The sequence below is a fragment of the Castor canadensis genome, chromosome 5 (genome assembly GCF_047511655.1).
Source record: "Castor canadensis chromosome 5, mCasCan1.hap1v2, whole genome shotgun sequence".
Lineage (NCBI taxonomy): Eukaryota > Metazoa > Chordata > Mammalia > Rodentia > Castoridae > Castor > Castor canadensis.
Genome location: NC_133390.1, coordinates 2925055 through 2952928, shown reverse-complemented (window position 1 = coordinate 2952928; position 27874 = coordinate 2925055). Strand labels below are relative to the sequence as shown.

General features: G+C 54.8%; 2 protein-coding genes across 8 annotated transcripts; one reads left to right on the top strand and one right to left on the bottom strand.

Annotated features, from left to right (window-relative positions):
* Cbs (cystathionine beta-synthase) lies at nucleotides 1-20884 on the bottom strand. Of its 7 annotated transcripts, none has more exons than XM_074072560.1 (19): nucleotides 20754-20878; nucleotides 18568-18704; nucleotides 17427-17634; nucleotides 14375-14481; nucleotides 12394-12528; nucleotides 11949-12028; nucleotides 11458-11592; nucleotides 10983-11052; nucleotides 9561-9652; nucleotides 8605-8730; nucleotides 7993-8077; nucleotides 6609-6714; nucleotides 5714-5791; nucleotides 5427-5561; nucleotides 4777-4885; nucleotides 2602-2686; nucleotides 2244-2285; nucleotides 1805-1918; nucleotides 1-744 (listed from the first exon to the last, which is right to left on the bottom strand). In XM_074072560.1, exons 2-19 carry the CDS (start codon nucleotides 18605-18607, stop codon nucleotides 641-643), a joined length of 1851 nt encoding a protein of 616 aa, XP_073928661.1. In that variant the 5' UTR covers nucleotides 18608-18704; nucleotides 20754-20878; the 3' UTR covers nucleotides 1-640. The 7 variants fall into 7 exon arrangements, with proteins under 7 accessions (XP_073928661.1, XP_073928660.1, XP_073928662.1 ...); XM_074072559.1 differs by having other exon boundaries at nucleotides 18568-18830; nucleotides 20754-20875; XM_074072561.1 differs by having other exon boundaries at nucleotides 18568-18732; nucleotides 20754-20862.
* On the top strand, nucleotides 19417-27452 carry LOC141423161 (uncharacterized). The gene is made up of 6 exons (XM_074072434.1): nucleotides 19417-19467; nucleotides 19948-20157; nucleotides 20244-20602; nucleotides 20720-21354; nucleotides 25157-25341; nucleotides 26405-27452. Exons 1-5 carry the CDS (start codon nucleotides 19417-19419, stop codon nucleotides 25216-25218), a joined length of 1317 nt encoding a protein of 438 aa, XP_073928535.1. The 3' UTR covers nucleotides 25219-25341; nucleotides 26405-27452.
* The last annotated feature ends 422 nt before the right edge of the window (nucleotides 27453-27874 follow it).

Genomic DNA, 27874 nt, shown 5'->3' with positions numbered 1-27874 from the left:
GGTTGTACGATCCATTTATGTGAACAAGGCAATCCAGAGTGCAGGTAAATGGCTCCCAGGGCTGGAGGAGAGCGGGGGACTGCTTTGGGGGGAGGGTGAGACCTTGTCTTGCAAGTTGACATTCTGAACCTACCCAGTGCCACTGAGCCCTTTGCTTTAGGCTTGTGGGTTAGTTATGGGAGCTGCACCTCAGTTAAACCCCACACCCACAGCTGTTCCAGCCCACTGGACAGCACGACCCACGAAAACTGGCACGGAACCGGCCCCAGCCTCTCCCACCCTGGAGCCTTCTCTGGTAAAGGTATCTCCAGTCCCCTCTGCCCCATCTCCATCTGTGTCAATCCTCCCTCGGTAAAGTGCGTTAAGACAAAGTGACATTATAGAAAAGCCCGTTTAATCCAGTAAACCACAAGAGACGCACCTAGGAAGCCGAGGGTCATGGGGTGGGGACAGGGAGGCCGTGTCCACTAGCCTGGTCACCTGGTCCCTGGCTGTCCACTAGTCAGCCTGCTGCTGGCTCCCTGCCAGGGAGAAGGTGACACTCAGGCCCAGGAGAGTAAAAATCACAGTCCACTTAGTGTCCACAAAGGCAGAGGATGGACCCTAAGCAGGGAGGGAGGCAGATCCCAAACTTCCAGCTTTACTTCTGGTCCTGCTCGCGGGCTGCCACAAAGTTCAGCAGGTCAATGGCAGTGACAACCCCAAACACCATCTGCCGCTCGCTGGCCTGGCCATTGCTGTGGTCTGAGAGAGGAAAACAGGGCCGCAGGATTAAAGGCGCTTGGGCATGGAGCTGGTCTGAAGCAGATGCCCACCGCCCCAGGCCTGTGGGAGGCCAGCCGGGGCAGGGAGGGTCCCAAGCCCCTTCCATGGCCTCTGGTCTGGGCCTCTGGTCTCTGTGCATGGTCTTACTCCGTCCTGAGCCTGTGGGCAGAGTCAGAGCAGCTCCACCCACCAGCCCAGTGTACACTGCTGCCCAGGATGGACAGAGCCAACCCTGCTCCCCAGAACAGACGGCCCAGGAAGGCGTCACCTCTCAGCCAGTGCCCACAGGCCATGCCTGGCCTCACTGCGTCAGGACACGCTTTGGGTGTACCTCCACAGCCAGAGTCCTAGCATGGAACCCAGGGCCCGTCAACTGTGAGCAGCTCACAGCCCACCCTGCCTGAGTCTGTCTGCAGACCCAACCTTTCTCTTGGTGGGCTCAGGCTTCCAAGCAGTGCTGGCCTAGCCCCACCCACACCATGTGGCCAGCAGGCAAAGGGCTGCGGTGGTGGTGAATTTTGATATGTCAACTTGACTGCGTGGCCCTGACATCTGCCCACACAGAATTCGGAGTGTGTCTGAGATTACCATTTGAATCAGGAGAATAAAGGACAGCACCCCACCCCCCACTGTGGTGGGCCTCACTCAATCAGTGGAGGGCCCAAGTAAGGAGATTTTCTGTTTTTGGACTTGATCTGGCTCATGGGTTCTCCAAGTTGCTGACTCAGTCTGCAGACCTTGGGACCTGTCAGCCTCTGTCATCGTGCTCCAGTTCTGCAGAACAGATCTCTAAATCGACACATAACCTATAGGTCCTGTTCTCTGCAGAGCCCTGACTGGCAGTCCCTACAAGGCTCAGAGAAGGCAGGGCAGGGGCAACAGTGACAAACACCCAGGCTGTCTCCCACATTGCCACTGGCTCTGCCTCTCCTGGCTTTGCGGATAGACCACTCAGGGTCCAGGGAGAGGCACTGTGTTGGCCTACCTGGAGCTTCAGGAAAAGAGGGGGGGCCTGAGGGACCCAGAAGAGATCAGCTACCTGTGTTTTGGGGACACTGAGCCAAAGGGGCTGCTTGTTTGGCTCTGGGACCTCCACAGAGAAAGTGAGGCAGGATGCAGGGGTCTCCAAGTCCAATTCCAGGATCCAGTCCATCTAGGGGACAGCTCTCAGTGTAAGCCCAGGTAGCAAATGTGTTAAGTTTATGAGTGTGCAGATGACACTCAGCTCTGCCCTAGAGCACCCAGACCCAGGGACAAGCAGGCCGAGTCCTAGAAGACCCTTATGAGTCCTGAAGCTGGAATTCGGATTTTTTTTTTTGTGATGTTTAAATATAGATAAATTTGTAGTAAGTGGAGGAGCCCCCCCCAACCCAAGCTGCGGGTCCAGGACCCTAGGTGTCCTTCCTTTGCCCTCAAGTGGCTGTGACTCCGATCCTAGGACCCTTTCCCAGGGGCTGGGATGAGCGGGTCGTACATACCTGCAGGCCCCCCCACCACTCCTGACCAGGCCTGGTCCCGTGCTGTAGAGCCAAGGACGGGAGAGGGGTTAGACACAGGGCACCCCAAGCACATGCATGCACAGAGCAGTGGGCAGATCTGGGGATCGGGCTTCAGGGCCCTTCCAACTCCTCTTGTGGGCCCTGGGCCAGGACCGAAATCCGCAGCCCTCATCACGGGGGCCCAGAGAAAGCCTCTCCCTTCCTACGGAGGTCCAGGAAGTAGCTCCGTGAGCCGAATCACAAAGCGGGAGCTGGCACAGAGCGTGACCCAGCCGTGCCTGGGCTCAGTGACCTTGTCCCCAATAAGAAGCCAGTGTGCCCCACAGGCCCCACTCACACTGGATCTGCTCGTGGACCACCAGAGCAAAGTGGTCTATCTCCAGGATGTGCGAGAGTGTGCCCAGTGTGTCCGTCAGGCGGATCTGGAAGAGAAGCCGTGTCAGTGCTCACTGCCCTGGCACTGTCACCAGCCACCAGCTCCCCACACAGAGGAACATGGCGAGGTGGACAGTCAGGACAAGCGCAAGCAGGAGAAGCCCCCAGGGGGCCTTGAACATGCAGTGCACTTGGAAAAGGCCCAAAGTCATGCATGCTGCCTGACTCCAACCTCGTGACCGGTCACAGGCAAAACCAGGAGACAATCAGGGATTGTGGAGGTTGGGGAAGAGAGGGATAAATTTAGGGAGCTTGGGACTCCTAGGGCCGTGCACACAGGGTCTGTGTGACTCCAGCGGAGGTGAGTTGTCCCTTCAAGCCATGCAGGTCCTATAGTTCTGTCCCACCATCTGAAGGGGCCTTTGTCCTCCAGTACCCATCATAGCCACCAGTTCCCTGGGTCTGAACACATCCCACCCAGGACACAGGACAGTGACCTCAGTCACAGGCTTGACAAGCCCAAAGGCCATTTCCAGTCCCCGGGACACACTGGAACCCTACTAAGCATAGCCACCTCAGAGCCAGTTCAAAAATTAGAAACAGAAAACTAAAGCTCCATCCCCAGCAGACAGCCCAGTCCTGAGGAGCAGAGCTGGCAGGAGGGGCAGCCCCACAGGAGGCCAAAGAGTGAGCAAAGCACCTGACTGAGGGACACCCAGGCCAGCGAGCTACGTCTGTCCCACCTGCTGGGGCACAGATGGAGTGACTCTACACCAGAAAGCCAAAGGACAGACAGGACTCAGCCAGGGGCAGACAGGCATATACAAGGCATTGTGGGTGGCCCTCAAAATAGGGGTGCTGTGTGCAGAGGCAGAGAGTAAACGTGTGATGTGCACATGACTGTAGAGTGGAAATGACCCTGGGCGACAGCAAGCAGAGCACCCATTACCTGGGGACAGGCTCACAAAGGGACACAGGGTGTCTTTGGGGCTGACAGACATATCATGGCTGATGGCTTCATGGGTGAATATTCACATTAAAACCATCAAACTAGCCAGGTGCCAGTGGCTCACTCCTGTAATCCTAGCTACTCAGGAGATCAGAGGATCGTTGTTCGAAGCCAACAGGGGCAAATAGTTCACAAGACCCTAAAAAACCCATCACAAAAAAGGGCTGGTGGAGTGGTTCAAGGTATAGGCCAGTACTGAAAAAAACAAACAAAAATGTGTACATTCAGTAGAACTGATGGACAATGGGGTGAGCTGAAAGGTCACCCCAGCTGCAGACTGGCTGACACCATGCCCCCTTCAATAGCCGCCAGGGTCCAGCCTCTCCCAGCTGGCACTCAGGCTGTAGTCACCAAAGAACATGTGTGGCTGTGGCAGTGCTCAGGTGGGACAGGGGAGCCGAGACCCACAGCAAGGTGAGCTGGGCAGGGCTCACCACACCAGCCACAGGTGACAAAGGAGGAGCAGATGGCCAGGGCTCAGCAGGGCCCAGGCCAGGACTGGACAGGACTCTACCTGGGTTCTCCTGGCACCTCCAGAGTTAAGAGGCACCGGGGCCCTGCAGAGGGGCTGTGAGAGCCATGGGTGGCAGACATGGGAGATGTGTGAAGTAACCATGATGGCTCAGAGTACATGAGAGGGAAAAGTCAAATCCATTGCTGGATTTGAGTAGAATGCCTGCCTTTCCCTCTCATGGGGTCTGTGTGGAAATGTCAGGTGCCAGACCCGGCAGAAAGGGTGCTCACCACTCACCCCTTGGGACAACGGAGGGGACGCCCAGGACAAGCAGGTGTCTGGCTAACCTAGCTGCATTTCTCCAAATATCCTACCTCTTGTTAGACAATTCAGCAGATCAGGTACTCTTAAGTGGGAGCACAGGAAAGAGCAAGTGTGACTATTGCAGAAAGGCTACCAGGCAAGATGCCTGGTAGCTGAGGTGACCCCAGGTGTCCCCACAAAGTAGCTGAGAGGATGACCAGGGCCCCTCCACTTGCAGAAGGGCATCTTGGCTTTCTAAGTTCAGTAGAGCGTAGGTGTGGCAGGCCAGGGGTCCAGCCCCTGGCCCAGGAAGCTCTGTGACCTGCCTTTAGGCCGCCAAGCACCCACTGCCATTGGGGATCAGTTCCTACCGGTTTGAACTGCTTGTAGAGGACTTTGTGGACTTGGTCGGATGGCTGCACCTTCCCAGCCAGCAGGGACGACAGCATGTTTCCAAGAGTCACCATCCCTAGGATGGCCCTGGGGGAGCAGAGGATGGGCAAAGGGAAGGCAGGGGTCAGACAGGCCCGTGGCCTCTGGCAAAGTGGAGGAGGTCCTCTGAAGAACTCAACTGCTTGCTGAGCGCCTCCTTGTGGCAGCAGCACAGAAGGGCCCTCAGGGGATAATAAACCCACCAGTCCTGGATGTGGCACAGCCAATCACCTGGGCCTATGGATGTCCCCTAGGAGACATTCCCAGGGTGCCTCATGGGGCCAAGGCCAAGGAAAGGGTCAGGACAGGCCTGCACACTGAGAGTGAAGTGGGGGGTGGGACAGAGACAGTGGGGCCCAAAGAGTTAATGCAGCCCTCTGTCCCAGCTGCTACTCAGGGACAAGGTGTCCACTGGGCAGTGCCAAGCGTGGACATTGTGTATAAAGTGACCACACTGAACCTGTCAGCTGGAGGGTTTGGTCACCCATGCCACCCAGTGATCACAACACAGAGGGACCTGGAGCCCAGGCATCTGGTAGAGCCCAAGGAAAGCACCCTGGACTGGGGAATGGAGGTGGTTGAGACTGACCCTGACTCGTTGACCACGGGTGCCTGGTCAAATCCCTTCTCGCGGAGGATGGCGATGGTGTGTTCACAGGTGACCGTGGGCAGCACAGTCAGCGGGGCTGACAAGCTCAGCTCCTGAACACGCAGGTGCCACCACCTGAGGGAGGGGGCAGGGCTGGCATGAACCGGGAGGCAGGGCCAGGAGTGAGGCTATCATGGCAGGACCCCGCAGGGACTTCCTCACCCTGCCTGTCCCCACCAGGGCTGGGACAGCACAGGAAGCCAGGCCTCTGCTCGGCACACCCTTACCAGGGTCTGTTCACAGAGAGGTCCTCCTCTTTCATGAAGCCCTTCTGCAACATCCACTTGTCACTCAGAAACTTAGACCTGTAGGGACAGGGGCGTCACTGAGGCCTATGCAGGGACCCACACCATGTGCTCAGGGACATGGTCTGAGATGCCCTGCACCCTTTTGGGACTTCACTGCTCCAGCAGACACTGAATGTCTAACAGAGGCTCCAGGGTGGCTGACGGTGACTTGACAAGGACCTGGCCTGGGAACTGAGGGTCAGCGGGCACCAAGTCCTTCAGGACACCCTAGGTAAAGGAAGCCAGAGTCCAGAAATTGTTCCCAGAAGCCTCTGTGATCAAGTGTCCCCTGCAGGCCCTGGGTGACGCCCTCCCTGGCCCCTAGGCCTGCCCTGACAGAGGGAGCCCTTCACCCCGAAATCGAAGGCTGCCTGACTCAGCAGGCCAGGGCCGCCCAGATCTGCCCTGAGGGGGCCAAGGACCAGTGAAGTATGGGCAGGTGAGCCCTGCACCAACACGTGTGCGTACAGCACCGCCCGCTCACTCACCCACACTCACACACCAGACTCATGCACACGCAGCCAGGCTTGCACTCAGGGTGAGGGCATTCTTAAGTGCAGCTGGGAGTGGGTGGGACCTGACAATGGGCACCTGGGAACCCAGTGCCATGCCTGGCGCAGAAGGCATGAGCTGAGCTCAGTGCAGATGTGTGCTTCCCCACACTTCAGCCGGGGAGCCTAGGTGGGCGTCAGCGCCATGGGGAGGCTCATGAGGCCCTGCTGGCCCCAGTCCTCCCCAGCCTCCTGTGTGGGCAACTAAATGAGGCAGTGTCAGCAGTCAGGAGGGTGACAGACAGGAGAGGTGCAGAGCCCAGAGGACAAAGGGTGTGCCTTACATGTAATTCCTCACGGAGTCAGGCAGGATGACCACACAGCGCTGACCCTCCTGCAGCTCCTGAGCGGCCTTCACAGCCACGGCCATGGCGCTGCCGGAGCTGCCACCTGCAGAGAGAACCCGAGACTAGCCTGTGTATGTGCATGTGTATCTATGGGTGCACACATATGTAAACGTGTGCCTTGTGCACACCTGGACATACTCAACGTACATGGGAACAGGGCTTCCTCAGAGCAGGGAGCTGGCTCTGGAAGGACACACCGTTCCCGGGCAGGGCCTTACCCTCCACCCCCACTTATGGTGGACGTTTTCACATCTGCTCAGGGTTCACAACTAAACTATCACCAAGGGAACATGGAGACCCTAGAGCTAATGGCCTTCTTGCTTAGTCAGGTTGGGGACTAGTGCCAGGGAAACACCTGAGGGGGCTCTGAGTCCCCAAGCAAATACCACAACCTTGAGCTGGGTGCTGGGGATGGCCTGTGGTCTCAGTGAGCACCCATAGCTTCCCTGCAAGGCAGGCAGGTGACATCATGTCCCACTTTATAAATGAGAGCCCTAGGCTCACAGTGACACCAACAGAGCTGGTGAGCCCAAGGCCCCTACAGCTGCCTCTCCAGTTGGAGCCGATTCGGGCCTGGACCTAAAGTGGCTCAAGGCAGTCAGAACGCTCTTCCTGGCCACCAAGAGCAGCCACAGCACAGTCTCCTCTCTGAATGGCCTGTGGTCCTGTCACTAGTTTCACAAAGCCCAGGCTTGTCCCTCTGAGAGTGGGGATAGAGAGGCTCTGAGGGCCCAGACCCCAGGGAGACCCTTTTCACAACAGCATAGTTTGGAAGGCCTTTTCGATCACCAGGGGCTGGCTCCCAGTCTCCAGGATGGGTCTCAGCTGTTGGGGACCTGGTTGATTTCCTTCCCCCATGCCCCACTCTCCAAGGTGATCTGACACAGAGGGAGCACATTCCCATGACCGATTCAGGGTGCATGCTTAGTGTGCTCCCCAAGTCTCCTGAGACCTAAACCAAGCTGCTGGGCTTCTGCTGGCCTGAGTGACCAAACAGTGCTGCTCTGTCCACCTTGAACAGGGCAGGCTGAGGAGTCCCAGATAAGTCTCAGGCTCTACACAAAGGCAGGGCAGCTCAAAGCCTTTGCACCTTGGCTTCCTACTGGTGTCTGCACAAGTGGTGCCACAGGCTGCAAAAGGACAAGCAGACTGACCTAAGGAAGGAACAGACAGACAGACAGCTCCAACCAAGAAGCAGGGCTGCTGTAGTCCTGCAGCCTTGCAACAACTAGTCCTTTATGCATTTGGACTGGAAGCTGGCAGAGGGCACAGGCCCTGGGGTCTCCTACCCCGCCACCCACAGGTCCATGTGGCCACTCACCGCACAGCAGTCCTTCCTGTGAGATCAACAATCGGGCAAAGGCGAAGGATTCCTCATCGTTGCTCTTGAACCACTTGTCCACTACCTGTGGCAGGACCAGGCCATCAGCTTGGGCGGGGGTATACTGAGGACCTCTGTCCAGTAGCCCATGGCCCCCAAAAGGGCCTACCACACCCCTCCCCCAGGATCTGGAACTCACACCTGAAAACCTAGACCTCTCTGCCCTTCCTTGTTCCAAACATGTTTTGTACATAGCAACTAAAATTGTCTGCCAGCCCCTGCTGGGCAGCTGGCCGCACTCCCCACAGCACCCTGTAGACTCTGCTCTCACTCTGGGGCCACCCTTTGCCCATTCACCCACTCAGACCACCCACCCTCAGTTGCCTCCCCTCTGGGTGTCTTGGCCTGTGCATGGAGGGGGCAGGCGTGGACTTGAACGTGGGCTGCCTGTTGCCCTTGAGACCGTCTAACTGCTGGTGCCACTGCTCATTCTTCTGTCCCCTTAGTGGGAAGCTAGTGGCTGGGACACCTGGGATCAGCTGGGCGGCTCGATGTAAAAGTGAGTTAGGGGACAGACAGCAGCCTGTGGGGACGGTGCTCTGGCTGACCTACCTTCCTGTCCAGCACCGTGGGAATGAAGTCATAGCCAATTCCCTCCACCTCGTAGGCCGTCTGCTCTGTCTGGTTCAGCTCCTCCGGCTCTGCGAGGATGGACCCTTCAGGATCCACCCCAATGATCTGCAGAGCAGGTGGCGTTAGGACTGGGGGAGGCCTAATCTGGACAGATGCGGCTATTACCACTTCCTGGTCCCTGTCAATGTCCTACCACAGGTGCTGTGCCCAGGGTCAGTCAGCGGTGGAAGAAACCCCCACCCTAGGATCCCAGGCTGGAGAATTAGGGCCATAGCAACCTATCCAGACCAGTGATCAGCACAGAATCCTCAGAAGTGACCTCCTAGGGCTGCTCTAGGAAGTGCCCCCAGGAGTGGGACAGCTGGAGTTTTGGGGACAAAGGTTGCCTTTGGGCATGGATCTCTTCTGGAGGGCAAGCACACCATCCAGGAAGAAAGTACACCAGCCACTTCTCCAAGATGCTCCTCAGATCTGCCCTGAACCCAAATCCAAGACCCCTCCATGACTCCCAAACCCCAGGCGAGCACCTATCCCAGGTGTGATAGACTCAGGACAAGTCAGCTTCTGGGATGATCCATGGGGCCACCCAAAAGGAGCCCTCACCCTACTCAGGACAGGAAGCCCCTGGGATATTGAGCAGCAGGCCCAGCTCATGTGGGTCACAGAGCTGTGAGTTGCTGGCTTCCTGCCAGCCGGCACTGCTTCCCAGCTCCTCCCGGGCAGGACACACACCACACAGGACAGCCATGCTACCAAGGTAGAAACTTGGGCAGAGCTCATCTGTAATGCAGAGAGCCCACCCCCCGCCGTGAGCTGGACACCAAGTGCTCACTGCCCTCCAAGTGCAGCTCAGGCCACAGCTGAGAATGCCAGCAGGTCGAGGCTCAGCTCTTCCGGCCCTGCCTATGCCAGCGCTGCCCCCCTGTGCCACCCACCTTGCACCCAGGACACTTCTCCTTCAGCTTCCTGGCGATGCCCGTGATGGTACCACCTGTGCCAGCCGAAGCCACCAGCATGTCCAGCTTCCCTGGTTGAGGGAGGGTGTTATCAGACCACTGCCCAGCCAGCCCACCACTCTTAGAAACGCTCAGCCAAGTCTAGTGCTGGCGGCTCATGCCTGTAATCCCAGCTACTCAGGAGGCAGAGATCAGGAGGGTTGCAGTTCGAAGCCAGCCTATGCAAATAAGTTCACAAGACCCTATCTTGAAAATACCCATTACACAAAAAAAAAAAAAAAAAAGAAAAAAGGGCTGGCAGAGCGGTTCAAGGTGAAGAAGGCCCTGAGTTCAAGACCTAGTACCATTAAAAAAAAAAAAAAAAAAAAAAAGCTCAGCCAAGTCAAAGCAGTCAAAACATTCAAAGGGAAAAGCATTGCTAAAATTCAAATAGCCACTCATCACAATCCTATCTGTCAAAAGCAGAGATGGGGAACCAGCAGGCTTTGTGGCTGGTGAGCATTGGCCTTTAATTCCCCATGTAACTGAGGGTGAGGATGACACCTGCTAGGGGGTCTAGGCAGAGGCAGGCTCTAGACTTCGTGCCTTCCTAGGTTGTTGGATTAAGAGTGGGAATGAGCAAAGTGGCTTTTTTAAAAGTAGGATTAAAGTACTCAGGCTTTGGCTGTGAATCCGAACCCGCCTGGGCTCTCACACTGGCAAGTCTGAGCCTGGCAAGCTCAGGGAAGTTGAGCAGCCAAAGCAGGACTGGTTTTGCCAAATGAGAGAATTCTCACCCATAAAACTGGGTGAGCAAATGCCTGGACTTTACTGCTAGCCCCTGGGCATGGAACAAGGCTGCTTTGAGGCCAGTGCCAGTTTCTGATCAGGAAGCCGAGGGTGCAGGCTCCCAGAACCTCTCCCACAGCCATCTCTTAGGAAACATCACCACCGGCCCCGGAGGCCCTGGCACTCAGCGTGTACACGGGTGCCAAGAAGCCTCATGCCTGAACAGAGAGTAAGCTAACTGCAACCGTCACCAACCCTGCTTTGGAGAAGAGAAAAACTGAACGTCAAATTCAATGCCCAAGTTGGAGCTTGACCCGACTGCTATTAAAGACAGTGAAGTCAGCACCAGGCTTTGCCCTGGCACACTCGTTCCCCACACTCTGCAGCTCCAGCCACCTGCAGGAGACTGGGGGCGTAGGCCTACAGCCTGAATCACGTGTTTGGTGTTGCAAGAGAGGCAGATGGAGGCCAAGAGGGTTTTCAGGAGGGAAGAACTGCTCTAAAAACCATTTCACAGAGGGATATTTGAGCTGGGCTTTGAAGAGTGAAGAGGAGTTTACCAAGGAGAGGGCAAGTGACTTGCACACTCCCGGGGAGCCAGGGATAAATGCAATGAAGCTGGGGAGCACACACCATCACACTGCTGCAGGATCTCCTCGGCGGTGGTGTCATAGTGAGCGAGAGGATTGCTGGCGTTGCGGTACTACATGGAAAGAACACAGGACCAGTGAGCCTGGTGAGAGGGCATGGAGCAGATGGCTCCCTGCCACCCAAAGATCCCAGTGGTGGGGCAATGGGGGGTCTGGCACCTCCGCAGGCAGGAAGGAAGCGTCAAAGCCAACTCCCCAGAACGTGACATTTCTGGATTAACCCAGAAGTGAAAGGCTTAGAGAGGAGAGCTTCAGTGGAAAGCCATGCGTGCTCCAGGCTGGGCCACTCTGAAGCTAGAGCACAGCCTGCAGAGACCAAAGGCTCAGGGTCCCAGGGAGGAACTCCCTGCATCAAAGGACGAATCCCCCCAAATCCCAACAGAGCCCCAAAGAAAACGCCCTACTCGGGCATAAATATCCCTCTTCAGACTCACTTCCCAGGCCCGCAGGCGCCTCACCTGGTCTAATATGTGAGAATTGGGGATTTCATTCTTCAGTCGCCATGCCACCCCCACGTGGGACTCGGGGGAGTCAAACCTGGCATTGGTGGGCGTCCTCACGATCTCCGCGCCCAAAGCCCGCAGGACGTCCACCTGGGCGTGGAAAGGCCTGGCCTTCAGCATCTAGCGCCTGGGCACCTGCCTGGCCCCGCCCACAACACTGGCTCCGCCCCCCGGCTCTGTCCCACCCATCCCGCTGGCTCCACCCACTGCTGGCCCCGCCCACCGGTTGCACCCCCTGCTCTTTTCCTGCCCGCCCAGTTGGCTCCACCTTCAGCTGGCCCCGCCCACCCCGCCCCACTGGTTCTGCCCCGCCCACCTGCTAACCCTGGCACTGCTCTGCCCCACCCATCCCACTGGCTCCACCTCCTGTTCTTTTCCTGCCTGCCCAATTGGCTCCGCCCCCTGCTATCCCCGCCCACCCCCTTGACCCCACCCCACCGGCCCACCTTCTCCATGCTCATCTTCTCAGGCATGACGATGATGCAGCGATAGCCCTTCACAGCTGCGGCCAGGGCCAGCCCGATCCCTGAGGACAGCACGAAGAGGGTGAGAGGGGTCCAGTGTCCCCAAGCCTGCCTGCTCTGCCCGGGACACCAGGATCAGCAGGGACAAGTCCCGCATGCCAGTTCCTTTTCCTGGAAGGCCCAGGGGATAGAGTACTGACAGATCGCAGCCCCCCAGTGTGGCACCCCAATGCCTTCCCAAGAGAGAATGTGGAGGCGGAAATGCAAAGGCGGCGTGCGCAGGAGGAAGAGCAGAGCCCGGACAGGAAGCGCATCCTCCAGCCAGGCTTGTCCACACCCGAGGGAAGACGCAGCTAGCCAGCCAGAGGATCGGCTCTGGCCAGAGACAGCCAGCCCTGGCCACCCTCCCACTGGTCCCCATGCCCACCTGTGTTCCCAGAGGTCGGCTCGATGATGGTGTCCCCAGGTTTCAGGATCCCATCTCGCTCGGCATCCTCCACCATCCGCAGGCTGATACGGTCCTTCACGCTCCCACCCGCATTGAAGAACTCACACTTGGCCACTGAGAATGACAGATGAATCACGAGAGAAGACCCCCCGACCCCAGCGGATTCCTGCCATCTCCCCATCACCTGACACATCCCAGGGTGAGGGGCAGGGGTGGTGTTTGCAGATTGTGGAAGTCATCACCTTTTCATTCCCACTGGACACACCTGCACCTGGCACTCAGAATCAGAGCTGACCCCATACCCACCCTGCAGACCCCAGGGAAATTGAGTGAATGGGGAAAAAGGTACCAAGGAGTCCCACCAGGTGGATGGGTCAGAAAACCTGTCTCCCAGGCCAAACAAGGTGGCTCGTGCCTGTAATCCCAGCTATTTGGGAGGCAAAGATCAGGAGGATCATGGTTTGAGGCTGGCCCTGGACAAAAACACAAGACCCTATCCAAAATATAACTAAAGCCGAAAGGGCTGGAGGTGTGACTCAAATGCAAGATGAGATCGAGCTCCTGCCTAGCAAGTGTGAGGCCCTGGGTTCAAACTCCTGTACCACAAAAACAAAGCACCAAAAGTGAGAAAGACACAGGTCCCTTTTACAGCAGGCAGTCCCAGCGGGCAAATAAATTTGAGCCCCACACACCCCTACTGCAGGACAGTCAGCTGGGCCCCAGCCAGACCAACTCCATGTCCTGAAGCCACAGCCAAGGGGCCCCAAGCCCTCCCTACTGCCTCACGTGTTCTGGCCAGTGACCACTCTTGGTCTTCCCCATGCAACGGCCACTGTCCTTTCCCTGTAGAGGCCCTCACCTTGCTCCCCTGCCCTTATGGAAGACCCTTCCTCCCCATCTCAAAAAACATTTAGGGTCCCCCCTCTCCCCCACAGTACTGGGGATTGAATCCAGGACCTCATTCATGCTAGGCCAGCGCTCTACCACTGAGCCACACCAAATATAATTTGGAAGACCCAGGATTGGCTTACTAAACCCTCAAAACCTCCAAAATATCTCCTTCCTAGCTTTTGTCCTTGTTCCTGAAAATCACCACCAAGAGGCCAGGAGAGGGGGTCCCCAATGCCTGGATCCCAGGACCCTCTGAATTATCCTATGAGACCACTCTACCTAGCCTGAGGGGAGACCAGACCTGCGGCAGGGATCAGAGCTGACCTTAGGCCAGCCATAAAGCCACCAGAGCCTGGGTTGGCCAGACAAGTGGGTGCAGAGGACTCATAGCCCTCACCTGTCGGGGCTACTTAGTGCTCTCTGTGGCCTGACAGAGGAGCCCCGGGCGGGCCCTGCTGGGCGTGGGGCTCTGGGAAGAGGTGGTTCCCATGCATACTACCAGCCCTGCTGGATGTCATAGGAGGTGGTCTTTGAGAATTCCTCCCACCAACAAAGGGGCAGAGGAGGGCAAGGCTCCCATTTAGCCCCTAGGTGAATCGGCCATCCACGTCCTGCTTGTCTCTCCTTCTGCCCCATTCTGCATCGCCCCATGGCCTGGCCCCCAGGGCCCTCTGCAGAAGGTGCAGCCTCCCTGGGTCCTGGGCTCTGGCAGAGAGGAGGGTCACCAGCACCCCACCACCACTTCCTGCTCCAGAACAGCGATCTGCAAGGACCCCCTTCTCCTAGTAGCTGAGATAAGACCTGGGGTGACTTTGTGCTCACCTGGAACTGGGCCAGCCACACACCTCCAGGGAACTAGCAGGACAGAGACAGTGGATTCTTGTTCTGTCAATGGCCGAGACCCAGCTCAGGATGTCATCCCACACACTCACCTAGGACTTGTCCAGGTCCCCCTCCCTAAAAAAGCACTAGGGAAAACCACCCTACTCAACCTCCTTATTGCTCCTGTTTTGCCTTTGACCCTGGTCCCCCAGAGGGCAGAGGGAACCCCTGCAGGCCGGCCACTCACAGAGCTCACACTTCAGGCCGGCATTCCTCCCGATCTTGTTGATTCTGACCATGGGGGTGTTCCCGATTTTCCTCAGAATATCTGGCAAGACTTTTGGCAATTTCGTCCTAAAACAGAGAGGAATCCACAATTACTCAGAAAACAAATTTTAGAACAAATTAAGAAACATTAAAAAAAAAAAAAAACAAATCAAGAATCAAAGAACTGGCTTTAAGGAGGGCTCTGGGTGCAGTAGGAGGGGTGTCACACAAATCCATACACAGGATAGTGACACAATGACCCATGCACACCTAAACACACACACCGAAACACCTACAAAACCAATGCGGTAACACCTGCAGCTTACACTACATAGAGTCCGTTCCCTGGGTTCAGACTCACAATTCTGTCTCACAGGATGCTACTGATGGCTAGCTGGGTGAGGGACACAAAGGACCACCCTATCATTTTTGCAAGTTCTTATGAGTGTTTAATTACTTCCCAGTAAAAAAGTGAAACAGGCTGGGCATGCTAATCCCAGCACTCAGGAGGCTGAGAAAGGAGGATCAGGAATTTGAGGCCATCCTGGGCTACACAATAAGACCCTGCCTCTAAAAGAAAAAAGGGGAAGGTGGCTAGAGGCATGGCTCAAGCAGTAGAGCACCTGGCTAGCAAGAGTGAGGCCCTGAGTTCAAACCCCAGTACTGCCAAAAAACAGTACTGTAAAAGCAATAAAGTTAAAATCAACAAAGCTTAACTTTGAAGACAAGAGATCCAGGTCTCTATCTAGAGGAATTCCCCACCCTCCAGCCCCCAATATCTGATTGCTGAGACACCTTTACTTTCTTATTCTCCGGACAGAAAGGTGAAGTGCTGGGCCCCAGGGGAGCCTCAGACCCCAGCCACCTGCTAGTGACAGGACTGCACAGAGAGCCTGAGGCCTGGCGTCACAGGAATCCAGTGCCAAGCTCCAGCCAGAAGACAGCTGGGGCAGCCCAGGCTGGTGAGTGGCCAGCAGTTCTTCCAAATGACAACATGGTGGCCACGACAGTGTGGTGGCTAGGCAGGCCAGTGGTGCTCTGAGCATTTTCTATATATGCAATGTGTACCCCAAGCAGGTTCCCAAACAGCCCCCATCTGGCTCTTCTGCTGGCCCTGGCATGGTGCCTGTCAACCCTCGGTCTCTCCCAGTCTGTGTGGAGGATGTACTTACAACATTCCTCTGGGAATCTGCACACGGCACTGGGGTACACGAATGCCAGTGCTCAGCCCCAGCCATGCTTCTCCCACCTGAGTGAGCCCTGCTAGCAACCAAATCTATGGAACAGGTGCCTTGGTGACCCTGGACCTGGGGCTCTGGAGGAAGAATGCTACATTCCAGTAGGAGGGGCAGCTACCTGAGGCCTAGGCAGGCCACGACAGGCTGGTCTCCACTGCAGCCTTCTGAGGCCAGTTCTGCCCTGCCCTTGGGGTGCAGGGGAGCTGAGACAGGCACCCAATCAGGTGGGGATGGGCAGCCTCCCCTCCCAGGAAGTCCTTGGGGGTAGAAACAGGCTCAGGAGAGACAGAGCCTGGGTGTGAGCCAAGAGTTCTTGATCCCAGCCTTAGGGGAGATCAGGCAGGAGTGGAGCCATGGGTGGGGGGGCTGGGGATCAGTGCGTTCACTTAGATGGAAGAGGGCAGAGGCAGCCAGTGCAGGACCTAGGGACATGGGTGCACTCACTCGGCAGGGGGTCATGGATAGCAGGAGAGTCACAAGATTGCAAAGCAATGGAATCTGGACGTTTTGCATGAAAAGAATCAAATTCACAATCTTATTGCAATTACTTGTACTCTGACAGTCCAGGGGCCTCTGTGAGGGCCACCCCACCTCCCTTACAGAGACCCCAAACTCCTCAGCAGGACGGATTACCTGCCCAGCCCCACAGTGCCCTCTTTCTAAGTCCACCCCACCTCTTCTCCAGATACCCACTGGCTTCGTCTCTTGCCCCACTTACCTGTCCATCTGTCTCTCACCACCAGGAACCCCCAGTGACATGTCTCCCTCCAGGGGACCGTGGTATAGTGCCAGACAGTACCCTCTCAACACTGAGCCTCCATGACTCCCTCCCTGAAGTGCACAGGACGTTTGACAATGCCTGGGGCTGTGTGTTCCTAGATAAGCCTGCCCTTGGCCAGAGTGTGAGGCACAGGCAGGTCAGTACTGCTGACCACTGGGATGGCACCGTTTCTACCTGCACCCTAGAGGGGGCAGCTCACAAAGCCCTCAGGAATCTCGTTCTCTTCCCTGTCCCCTGCCCAGCAGCTACGCCTGACTCTCACCCATTGCTCTGCTCTGTCCTGGAGCAAGGACTTGTCTGTCAGGCCAGCCATCCCCTTGGCCTCCTGATCCCCCAGCTCTGCCACCTATTCAGTGTGCAGAGCATTCAGGTGTGTGAATTTTCCCCTTTCTATTGTTCCAGCCCTGAGAACACACCCTCAAAATTGCTCTGCTTTTGGAGTCAATAACCACGAACATCAATGGCTGTGCACAGGGAATAAGAATTCAACAAATCAAATGCATACTTTGATCCCATTTCTACTTCAAGAAGATTCTGCTGAAGAAATAAGCAGTCCTAATGTACAGCAAGCCCAATCTAAGTTTCATGACAGGGTGGGAATTTAATTTTTTTTTTTTTTTTTTACCTTCTGTACTTAGAACAGGGCATGGAGATGTCTTGTAAAGATTTGTTGACTGAATTTGTAAAAATCTATGCCCAGGGAAGTTCATAAGCTAGAGTTAAGCAGAAAGGTGCAGGTGTGCCCAGCTGACGACCACCTCTTTGTCATAACACTTGGGCACATTTGGTACTGAGCATCCGTGTTGAGCACTCACTCACCTTGGCACAGGGTTGCAGTGTGAACAAGCTGTGGCCTGGGTGAGCCCTGCCTGAGTTGTCCCTAGGGTGTTCCCTGCCCTCAGCACACAAGTGATCACAAGACAGGGCCACAGCCAAGTCCAGTGGCTTCCAGGAAATGCACTCCTCCCCTCCAGGTAATGGATCGATCATCTTGTGACCAGACAGGAACTTACAGGGTGGTGTGGTGATGTGGAGAGTCGGCAATAGGCCTGCCCAGCTGCCAGGTGCACCTGCTTGGGACATCAGGCCGGATCCACAGGCGCTCCTTGTCTACTGAAGGCCCCCTCTCCAGGCTTCCTTTCCCTGAGTGCACCCCTACGATGTGGGGACACCCTGCAGAGTCTCCTTCTGCTTGGGGTGTCTCTGAAGGCATGCTGGAATCTGCGAAGGGAAGGCAGAGGCGTTGGTTCAGGTTCTGAGGCCAGCGCACTCAGCAAATGTGGTGTACTCCTTTGAGCACGGGGCTCTGCTCAAAGAAGTCCACTAAGAACAAACAGAAAGCCAGGCACTGGTGGCTCAAACCTGTAATCCTAGCTGTTCAGGAAACAGAGATCAGGAGGATCACAGTTCAATGCCAGCCCCCAGCAAACAGTTCACAAGACCTGATCTCGAAAAAACCCATCACTAAAAAGGAATGGCAGAGCGACTCAGGGGTAAAGAGCGCCTGCCTAGCAAGTGTGAGGTCCTGAGCCTCAAGCCCTAGTACCACCGAAAAACAAGACAAAACAATAACAAAAAACGGCAGAAAAGCACCGGCTCCAGCCGCTTGGCCCTTCCTCAGAAGGTGAAACAGAACGTCCTATCAGCCGGCAATATGACTCCTAGGCATTGATTCAAACAATGGAAACGGACATTTGTATGCCCATGTTCACAGCACTGTCACCAACAAATGTCAAGAGATGGATGTTCCCCCCACCCCCCGTTTTCATTGCTGGATGGACAGATAAACACAAACGTGCTCCATCCATGCGATGGAATGTTATTCAGTCATAAATTTAAGTGAAAGAAGCCAGTCACAAAGCAGGCAAATACTGTGTGGTTCTACTTATATGAGGTACCGATGAGGCAGGCCAGAAGTAGGAAAAGTTTGGAGCTCATGTGGGTTGCCTGGGGATGGCCCAGACCACCCTCACCTGGCGGGGAACTGCCCATGCCAACCCCCCCAACTCATTCATTATCGGGTGGGAACCTCCTGGGCCTGCCCTCCCTTGGGGTAGTGTAGGTTTTAAAAACACCTAAAAAGGAAAAGCACGATCTCCAACCTGCGCCAACCTGCACCCACTGCGCCCGCTGCCTTTTCTTCCCTTTCCTCACCTGGCAGAACAGGTGACTCCCCTTCTCTCAATAAAGCCATCCTGCCTCACCCGATCCACATGCTCTGCTTGGATTTTTCCATTTGGAGCACAAAAACCAGATCTTCTGATCACAGACTGCACCAGCGCTGTTAACACCTGGAGTTGTCAAATGTCCTTCTGTGGTCTGGTGTATATGAGGTACTCAGAACAAAGTCAGAGACAGAAAGCCATCAGGGTGGGTGGGGGAAGGGAGAGTAATTGTTTAATAGCACTGAGGTTTTGCTGGGAATGAAGAAAAAACAGGTATAAGGATATCGGTTGCACAACGTTGAGAAGTATTTAACGTCGCTGAATTGGATACTTAGGAAGAGATGAAATGATAAAAAGTCAGCCCTCCACATCTATCAGTTCTGCATGTTGAATTAAATTAACCACAGATAAAATGATACAGGGGCTGAGGTGCAGCTCAGTGGTTGAGCGCTTGCCTAGGCATGTGCCAGGCCCTGCATTTCGTCCCCAGCATGGGAGAAACTGGGAAAAAAATGCCTACTAAACAAGTACAGACTCTTGTCATTATTCCCTAAAGAATACAGTCTAACAACTATTGACTTAAGGTGTACATTATATAAGTAATGTGTGGAGGTTATATCCAGGAATAACCATTTTATATAAATGAGCCCCAGAACTACTCCCCCACTGATACGGGAAAAGAACAAGGGGCATCCTCTCTTGGGGTCCCCCCAACTCTGGGGCCTCTACTCTCCCACTTTACATCTCAACACTCACTTTACACTTAAAAAAAAAACTTCCTGTAAAATACAACAAAAACTGACCCGCCCCTTCTCCCAGGTCCTTAGCACCCCCGGACATGTGCTGGCCCCCAGACTGGCCACAGAGCCATGTAGACCGGCCCCGATTGGCCCTGTGTCTTTTTGGAGCTTTGTCTGACCCTGGCACAAACTCTAGCAAACACTAAAAACAGATGACCCCACCACCACCACACTGAAATTGGCACAACTGCAATCCCAGCAATGAGGAGGCGGAGGCAAGAGTGCAGTTGGATTACGTAGGCTTTGTTGGGGGGGGAGGGGAGGCGTGGGGAGGGAAGGGGAGGGAGGGAGAATTGGACCTGGACTCGCTCCAGGCAAAGCCACGTGTGCCCCATCCCATCCGGCTCACCCCTTCTGGGGTCAACGTACCCATGTCAGAAACGGCGCCCATTTTCAGAGCTCCCCGTCCCTCCTGAAGCCACCCAAAGCTGCCCCGCGTCCTTCTTCCTGCACCTTGGAAAGGGCACTGTAAGCGGGGCAGGCTTCCCTGCGGGTGACCCGGGTGGCTGGTGGGCAGGTGATTCTCCCGCCTGGCCCACGGCCCGTGTCCGGACCGCCCTCCCGCACAGAGGCTGCGCCTGGCAGAGCCGGCGGCCCGCAAGGCCAGGCGCTGCGGGAACGCGGTGGATGGACGGTGGGTCGAGTCTCCGCGGAACCTACGGGCGCTGGGCGGGAAAGTCGCCAAGCGAACCGAGCCCGAGTCTGCCACGTCCAACGCGAAGGGCCAGGCTCGTGCCCCAGGGGCATCGGCCCGGGGTCTCCCGCGCGCCGAGGGGGACGTGAGGAACAGGTGCGTGGACCGCAGTAATGTCCTTCATTGGCGTGGGAATTTTCCCAGTGGGGCAGGGAGACCCCCCCTCCCCAGAAGCCGCAGCCCCTCGGCCCGTGGGAGAGGCACTGTGGGACGAAGTCTGGGGACAGTAAGGCGGGAGATCCTGGGGGGCTGAAGTTCCGCGTGGTATCCCGAGCTCGGCCACTCGCGGGCCCGGGGCTGGGGACCGCAGGACACCGCCGCTCCCCGCGCGCCATATTCCGTCCACCCACCAAGGGCGGAAAAGAGCAGTTTGCGACACAGCCATTTCCCATCCAAAATAAACACACTGAGCCATCAGGGACCGGCCGCGGCGCAGCGCGGCTCCCCGGAGCCTCCACCCGGCTCCCGGCTCCACGCGCCGGGGGCCCCGCCACGTGGACGCTCCGCCTCGGCTTGGGCGAGGTCCGCACGTGCGGGAGGGAGCCGTGGGCGCGGGCCCCGCGCGTCCAGGTGCGGCTGATGCAACTCCGCGCGAGGGGGGTGGGGGTGCCGGGCGACCTCGGACCACGGTGAGGACCTCGGTCCAGGAGCCGCGCGGGTCTCGGCGGGGCCGGAGCTCACCTGGACGGCAGATGCGGGGAAGGGGGACGGACCGGACGGCGGGAGCTGCAGCCCCGACGATGGCACGGCCAGGACGGCAACCCCGGGGCTCGCGGGCCTCGAGCCGACCTGGCGGCGGGCTGGGGGCTGCGGCGATTGGTCCAGAGGCGGGGGCGGAGGGCCGGCGCCAGCCAATCCTCGGCCTCAGAGCCGGGCACACCCCCCCCTCCGCTCGGCCCCGCCCCTCCTGAATGCCTGCGGATCCCCGTTCGCCCTCCCCCGGCCCCCGCGACTGGACCTGCCCCTCCTCGCTCTCGCCCCTGGATCCGCCATTCCCCCCCGACGCAGACCCCGGCCGGAGCGCGGACCCCTCCTCTCGTCCGACCCCGGGACGCCCTCAGCATCCACCCCCCGCCCCGCGGGGAATCCAAGAACTTTTTGCCTGCGGCCTTGAGGGGACCTGCCCTCCGTGGGGATGGAGCCTCGGCAGACCCTGGTCCCCGACCCCCCGCCCGCGCCAACCATCGGCTGCCTCGCTCCGGGTCCGCGGGGCTCTGTGACAGCTCCACTGGACCCGGGCAACCTGACTCTCCAAGGAAGCTTGGCCAAAAGTCTCAAAGTGGTAGGGAACAGAAGTGTTCCCCATCTCTCTCCCCCATAAACAGGACTCCAGAGGCGAACCGGCCAGAGGGCACCAGGTCAACAGCGCCCTAATAGCGGTGTTCGAACTCTGTGCTCTTGATTGATAAAGAGGCTTAACTGGGTGTAGTGGTGCACGCCTGTAATCCCAGCACTCGGGAGGCTGAGGCAGGAAGAACAGGAGATGCAAGCCAGCCTGGGCTCCGTGGTAAGACTTTTTCAGACCCTTGAATTAATCCCAGGACCTAAAATGAGCGGCAGGTCCAGAGAGGCGCCCAGCAGGGGTGGTCGGAGATGCCGGCTTGACCAACCATCTTCATTCAGCACTCGTTTCTCCAGCCTGGGCAGTGTGCCTGGTCTTTGCACAAGCTCTGAAACCACAGGGTAGTTCAGGCTGGCGGTGGGGGACATTATTCTCTGGAAATTTTCGCTAATCACAGCTGATGTGAAGAACAATACAGCCGGGTACTTAGGGGCTAGCAGCAGACCAGTGATCAGGGAAAGTTTGTCTGGATAGCGCCTTTTTTGTTTTCTTTTGTTTCATCTTGTTTTTGAGACAGGAACACGTGATCCTGCTGTGCAGCCCAGGTTGGCCTGGAACATGTGGGTCCTCCTGCCTCAGGCTTCTGAGAGCTGGGATTATGGCATATCCCAACCAACAGGTGACATCTGAGTGAAGACCAGAAGAGTCACATCTTGTTCTAGGGAGGAACATTCTGGGCTGAGACCCGACATTGCAAGTGCCTGAGGCAGGAAGGAGTTTAGGCCCCAGGAGCAGGATGGGAGGCGAGCAGTGTTGTGGGGACAGAGCCTGGGGCGGGTAGACCAAGGTCAGCATCTGGATTTTAGCGTAAGTGCCCTGGGGGCTCTGGAAGGGTTCCAGCTGGGAGGTTTTGAATATGCTCTAAATTATCATTGTGTGGGTTTTTTTTTTTTTAATCTTTGCATAATTCCTTTTGTCATATAACTGGCAACAATAGTACCAGGAATTCCTAGGCATCTTTCTCCCAGTTTTCTAAGCGTTAGACTTTCACTTGCCCTTGAACGTGGCTGTATTTGGAAACTGTGTCTTTAAGAATGTACTCAAGGTAAGACCAGTCAACCTGGATAAGGTGTGGGGGAGGAGGGCTTTAATCCGCTGTGACAAGTGTCTTTGTAAGAAGACAGAAATTTGGACAGAGACGCACAGAGGTGAAGGTCCCGTGAAGATAGATGCAGGCAGACATCAGAGGTCTGGTGGACAAGACAAGGGCACCTAAGGACTGCACAGCCATCACTGGAAGGGAGGAGGAGTGGACACAGGAAGGAGCTTCCCCTGGGGCCTGGCCCTGCCCACACCTCAAGTTTGCACTTCCCAGTGAAAGTGGGAACACAACAAAGTTGTGTTTTAAATTTTAAGCCAAGTTTCTGGTAATTTGTATGGCAGCCCAATTTTTAAGGCATTAAAAAATTTTAAATTAATTCCAGACTGTCAGACAAGTGGCAAGAACAATACAGAGCCACTAATGCCCTTTCATCCCAAATGTTAAATTTTCCCAGTGTTAAATTTTTACTGCATTTGTTCTCGCCCTCTCTGTCCCTCTCTCCCATTCTTCATACTTTTCTCTCTGTCTGTTGGTTTCTCTGAGCTGTGTGTTCAGACAAGCTGTAGATGGGAGGTCCCTTTGCCCTGAATTCTTCAGTGTCAAAGTCAAGAAATTAACCCTGATGTGAAACTGTGCCTCTCTTTCCAGTCCTGGCTCAACTTCCTGAGGGGCCCAGAAGGGTCCTGTACAAGTCCCTGGTCTTGTGCTGTGGTCAGTGGTCCCATTTGCCACCTCTTTTAGGGGGGAAGGGAGTACTGGGGTTTGAACTCAGGGCTTCACACTTACAAAACAGAAGTTCTACCACTTGAGCCACACCTCCAGTCCATTTTACTCTGGTTATTTTGGAGATGGGGGTAGGAGGAGTCTCACAAACTATTTGCCTAGGCTGGCCTCGAACCGGTATCCTCTAGATCTTGCCTACGAGTAGCTAGGGTTATAGGCATGAGTCACAGGTACCCGGTTGTCACCTCTTTTTATTCAGAACAGTTCCTTAGGCACTCTGTATTTCAAGACCTCAGCATTTTTGAAGTGTATGGGATGACACTTTGCAAATGCAAACAGACAGTGATTTGTGTGATGTTCCCTTGTGACACCCTCAGAAGGCACAGAAGGGATGCTGAGTCTGTCTGAGCTCACGTGGAGCTCCTGAGGACTGACTCGCTGCAGGGAGGTTAATTTTGATCATGTGTTAAAGTGATGTTTGCCAGCTTTCTCATTGTGCAGTTAGTATTGTACTCTTTGTAACTGCTGAGTATCTCCCGGGGAGATACTTTATAACTATGTAGACAACCTGTGACTACAGTCTCACTTTCACTAACGCTTACTGATGGTTTTGTCTAAATTTTTCTTCATTTTTGGTGGACTCGGTTTGAACTCAGGACTTTGTGCTTGCAAAGCAGGCTTTCTACTGCCTGAGCCACACCTCCAGTTCATTTGGCTCTGGTTATTTTTGAGATGGGGTCTCGCAAACTATTTGTCTGAATTGGCTTTGAATCTTGAACCTCCTGATCTCAGCCTCCCAAGTAGCTAAGATGACAGGTGTGAGCCACAAGTACCCAGCTTCTGAATCAATTTTATTCCTGGGTTTTCTTGCTGATTTTCTAAGCCTATCATTTCTTCCGTGTTTATCTTTGAGCTTTGCACTCTGAGACTTTTCCTTCTCCTCCACTTATTTTTTGTCTCTCTATTTCACTGTGGATTTCATAGATTCTTTTTTTTTAAAGCACACATTTTATCATTGAAAGTGCACAATGGATTTTATTTTGTTTTATTTAATTTTAATATGTATTTTTTTGGACAGGATCTCAGACTGGCCTCCTGGTGCAGTCCACTGAGTGTTGGGATTACAGACTTGTGCCACCCTGCCTGGTTCACAATGGATGTTAGAATAAATATAATAGTATTCAGTATTCTCAGAGTTGTGAGACTGTCATCACAATTTTGACATTTTTTGTCACTCTACCCAATAGCAGTCACTCCCAATCTTCCAGCTGGTAGGGAATTTACTACCCTTTTTTTTTTTTTTTTTTTAATTTCCATGCGTGACAGGTAGGGACCACCACCTCAAGGGGAGAGAAGGCAAATAAACCCTGGGTCCTTAACCTGTTACCTGTTAAAAGCATGACATGTTTTCTTCTGCCCCCATCCTCATATTCTCTCAACAGTTTTGTCATAAAAACATCAGATTAGGTCACAAAGCCAGAAGGGTTACAGGCTAGGAGCCCCTTGTCACACACCAGCTAAAACTGGAGTGAGGGTGTTTCAAAATGGATACAAAAATAACAAACACAGACAAGAAGGAATTGTTACTAAGGGCAAACCTCATCCCATAAAATGCCCACAAGTCCCAGAATCAACTCAGATGTTAGACAATCTGTCGGAGCCGAACCACAGCGTTGGCTTTAGCGGGCTTAAAACTCACTAACGGCCTGGTGGAGTGGCTGAAGTGGTAGAGGGCCTGCCTTGCGAGAGTGAGGCCCTGAGTTCTGAACTGGCCTTGAGTCTCAGCCCTCCTGATCTCAGCCTCCCAAGTAGCTAAGATGACAGGCCTGAGCCACCAGCACCCACCTGGTGGTACCTCAGTACCACACACACACACACACACACAAATCACTACTTTGGCCATCACAGCTGAGCAGTACACGACCGACTTCCCTTCAGCTTTGGGTTATGATGACAGTTGCTTTCATTTCTTTGCAGAATTGGAGCCACTTTTGCTGAAAACACCGAATCTTCCTTCACTGGAGCCCGCAGCTGTCTGATGGATGACTGAAGCGGGGTGAAACTTTCCCTTGGCTGCCTCAACCTTTGAATCAGACTCCTCTCAGCTCTGCATGTGGACGTGCTGGTCATTGCAAATGCCCTAACAAAATAGTTTCTGCCGGGTATCTATCGAGGGGGTCGGGGGGAGAGGGAGGGGGTGGAGTGGGTGGTAAGGGAGGGGGTGGGGGCAGGGGGGAGAAATGACCCAAGCCTTGTATGCACATATGAATAATAAAACAAAAAAAAGAAAAAAAGAAAATGCCCTAAGACTGCACAGCACAGTTAACTGGGCCCATTGCTGCTGGAGAACACGCGCTTCCTCCCTGGGCTTCCGCACAGCACAGCTCCTACCCGGTGAGCCTTGTCAGCCCAGACCAAACCTGAGGCCTGAACGTTTATGCAAGGCCATGACACCAGCAATGGGAGGAACCCAGCAATTCCTGGGTTAAGTACCATAGCTACCTGCCACCTACAAGGTCAGGACATTTGTACACAAGAACATATGTTGAACCTGTGCCCAGGGTCAGTGTACAATTACCAAACTTTAGTCCCCCGCCCCCAGAAAAATCAATAAGAGCCTGTTGCTCCCTGCGCTGGTCACCTGACCTGTGCTGCTCCCTCTGGCGGCAGTCCCAGCAGGGAAGGCTTGCCTGCCTTGCTAGTAATGCAGCTGGGCCTGGTCCTGCCATATGATCCCACCCTCTGGTGTCACATGTAAGTGTATCATTTTTATAATAATTAAAAAGGAAATTCTTCCCAAAGCTGCCTAAAGCCTGAAACCATGTGCTCTCAACTCTCAGTTAAATTCTGTTGTACACGGAGACGATTCTGTAAACAGCCACACGCTCTCCAAGCTTTGGACTTTCAACTTAATCAGTAGTTCTGCTGCCAGCCAGACATGGCGCTGCACTCTTGTAGTCCCAGAAACTTGGAAGGCTGAGGCAGGAGGATTGTGTGTTTGAGGCCAGCCTGGTGAGATACTGTCTCAGAACAAAACAAAATTCTGCTGACATGAAAGTCCATTGGTGACTGGCATAGTGACTCAAATGGCGAGGCCCTGAGTTCAAACCCCAGTGCCACCAAAAAAAAAAAAAAAGAGAAAAGTCCATTGGTTTGCAAAAGATTCTTGTTTTTTCATGATCATATTTTCTAGTGTTCTGTTTATTAGACTTTTCTCTCTCACAGTTCTTCAGGTGGAAGTGCCAGATCAAGGTGTTTTGTCTGCAGCCAGAGCTCATCTCTGCTTCCAAGACGGTGCCTTTTCTCTGTGTCTGCATAGGGCCCAAACCGTCCTCCATGGAGGAAGGAAAGCAAGGGCAAACAGGCCCTTACACATTTACTTATTTCAGGTGGACTTGAGGATTCTTCTTTTATTAAATAGCTTACAGTCTGTGCTATCATTATTTTGGTGTTAAAGTGGCCCCAGTTCAGGAAGCAAACTAGATCCTAGGTCTGTTTGTTATTTCTGCCATTCTGGGGTCGTGGCTTGATATTCTCACAGTCCTGAAGTCAGACATTTCTGCAATGGGTTGAACTGTATCCAACCAAATTCGTATGTTGAAGTGTCACCCCCCAGTAACTCAGAATGTGGCTGTATTATTTGGAGACAGGGTCTTTAAAGAGGTGATTAAGTTAAAATGAGCTTGTTAGGGTGGGGACCTGATCCAATCTGACTAGTGTCCTTATTAGAAGAGGAAATCCGGACACACGCACACACACATGGAGGAATGACCACATGAGGACACAGGAGGAGATGCCATCTGCAAGCCAAGGAGAGAGGACTCAGGGGGAACAGACCATGCTAGTGCCTTTGTCTTGAATTCTGGCCTCCAGGAAGAGAAGTGGTTCCTGTTGGTCAAGTCCCTGGTCTGTGTATTTTGTTGTGGCCACCCTAAAGCAGTCCTGTGTCCTGTCAGTTGATAACTGTGGTTGAAAACCAGATCTGGACTCCAGCTGGACTCACTGCTTAGGGGCATCTTTGTTTCTAGATGAACAGATGATATAGACAAGCACACAGGCATGCACACCACACAAGGACACGTGAATGGACACAAGCTTACACACCTGTACCCTTTTTTATATGGAGCCTTCTAGGAAGAAACAGTCAAACCCATGAACTCACAATTCCTTCAATCCCAAATCAAACAGAGCTTATTCTATCCCGGAACAAATAAGCAGAGCTTATTCTATCCCGGAACTGAGGGAAAATCTAAATAAACCCTTCAGCATCACACGTTTTGGTTGCTTTCAGAATCACTAATTCTGATCTGCACATAGAGGTGCACACCTGTAATCCCAGAAACCTCAGGAGGTTGTACCTAACTTCAGAGGGGACTCAGTGAGGGCAGTCCCTAGGAGCCTGCAGAAGGGGACATCTGTGGACACCCTAATGGGCCACAGGGCCAGCCTGATGGACGGGAGTGAGTGGTGTTTTCCAGAGTGAGGGTCAGGAGTCGACCGGAGCTCATGCTGTGGAATAGGAAGCCGATGGAGGGAGGGCTTGGAGAGGGCTGGGACCTGGGGTGCACTTGAGGTTTCCAAGCACCTGCCATGAGTCAGCTGGCCCAGGAGGGGCAGCATTAGGTTGGCCGAGGCTGGTGAGCCTGACAGGTGCATAACCCAGGTGCTGTGGCTTCCTGGTGAGCTTTGCTGCTA

Coding starts and splice junctions, on each gene's coding strand:
- Cbs (XM_074072560.1), bottom strand. CDS start 18,607: ATGGCTTTATTGAGAGAAGGGGAGTCACCTGTTCTGCCAG. Junction 17,635..18,567: donor GGAGTCACCTGTTCTGCCAG/GTGAGGAAAGGG, acceptor TTCCCTTCGCAG/ATTCCAGCATGCCTTCAGAG. Junction 5,562..5,713: donor CTCTCTGTGAACAGACCCTG/GTAAGGGTGTGC, acceptor CCCCTCCCTCAG/GTGGTGGCACCTGCGTGTTC.
- LOC141423161 (XM_074072434.1), top strand. CDS start 19,417: ATGTGCTGGCCCCCAGACTGGCCACAGAGCCATGTAGACCGGCCCCGA. Junction 19,468..19,947: donor ATGTAGACCGGCCCCGATTG/GCCCTGTGTCTT, acceptor CCTCCCGCACAG/AGGCTGCGCCTGGCAGAGCC. Junction 20,603..20,719: donor GGCTTGGGCGAGGTCCGCAC/GTGCGGGAGGGA, acceptor ACCTCGGTCCAG/GAGCCGCGCGGGTCTCGGCG.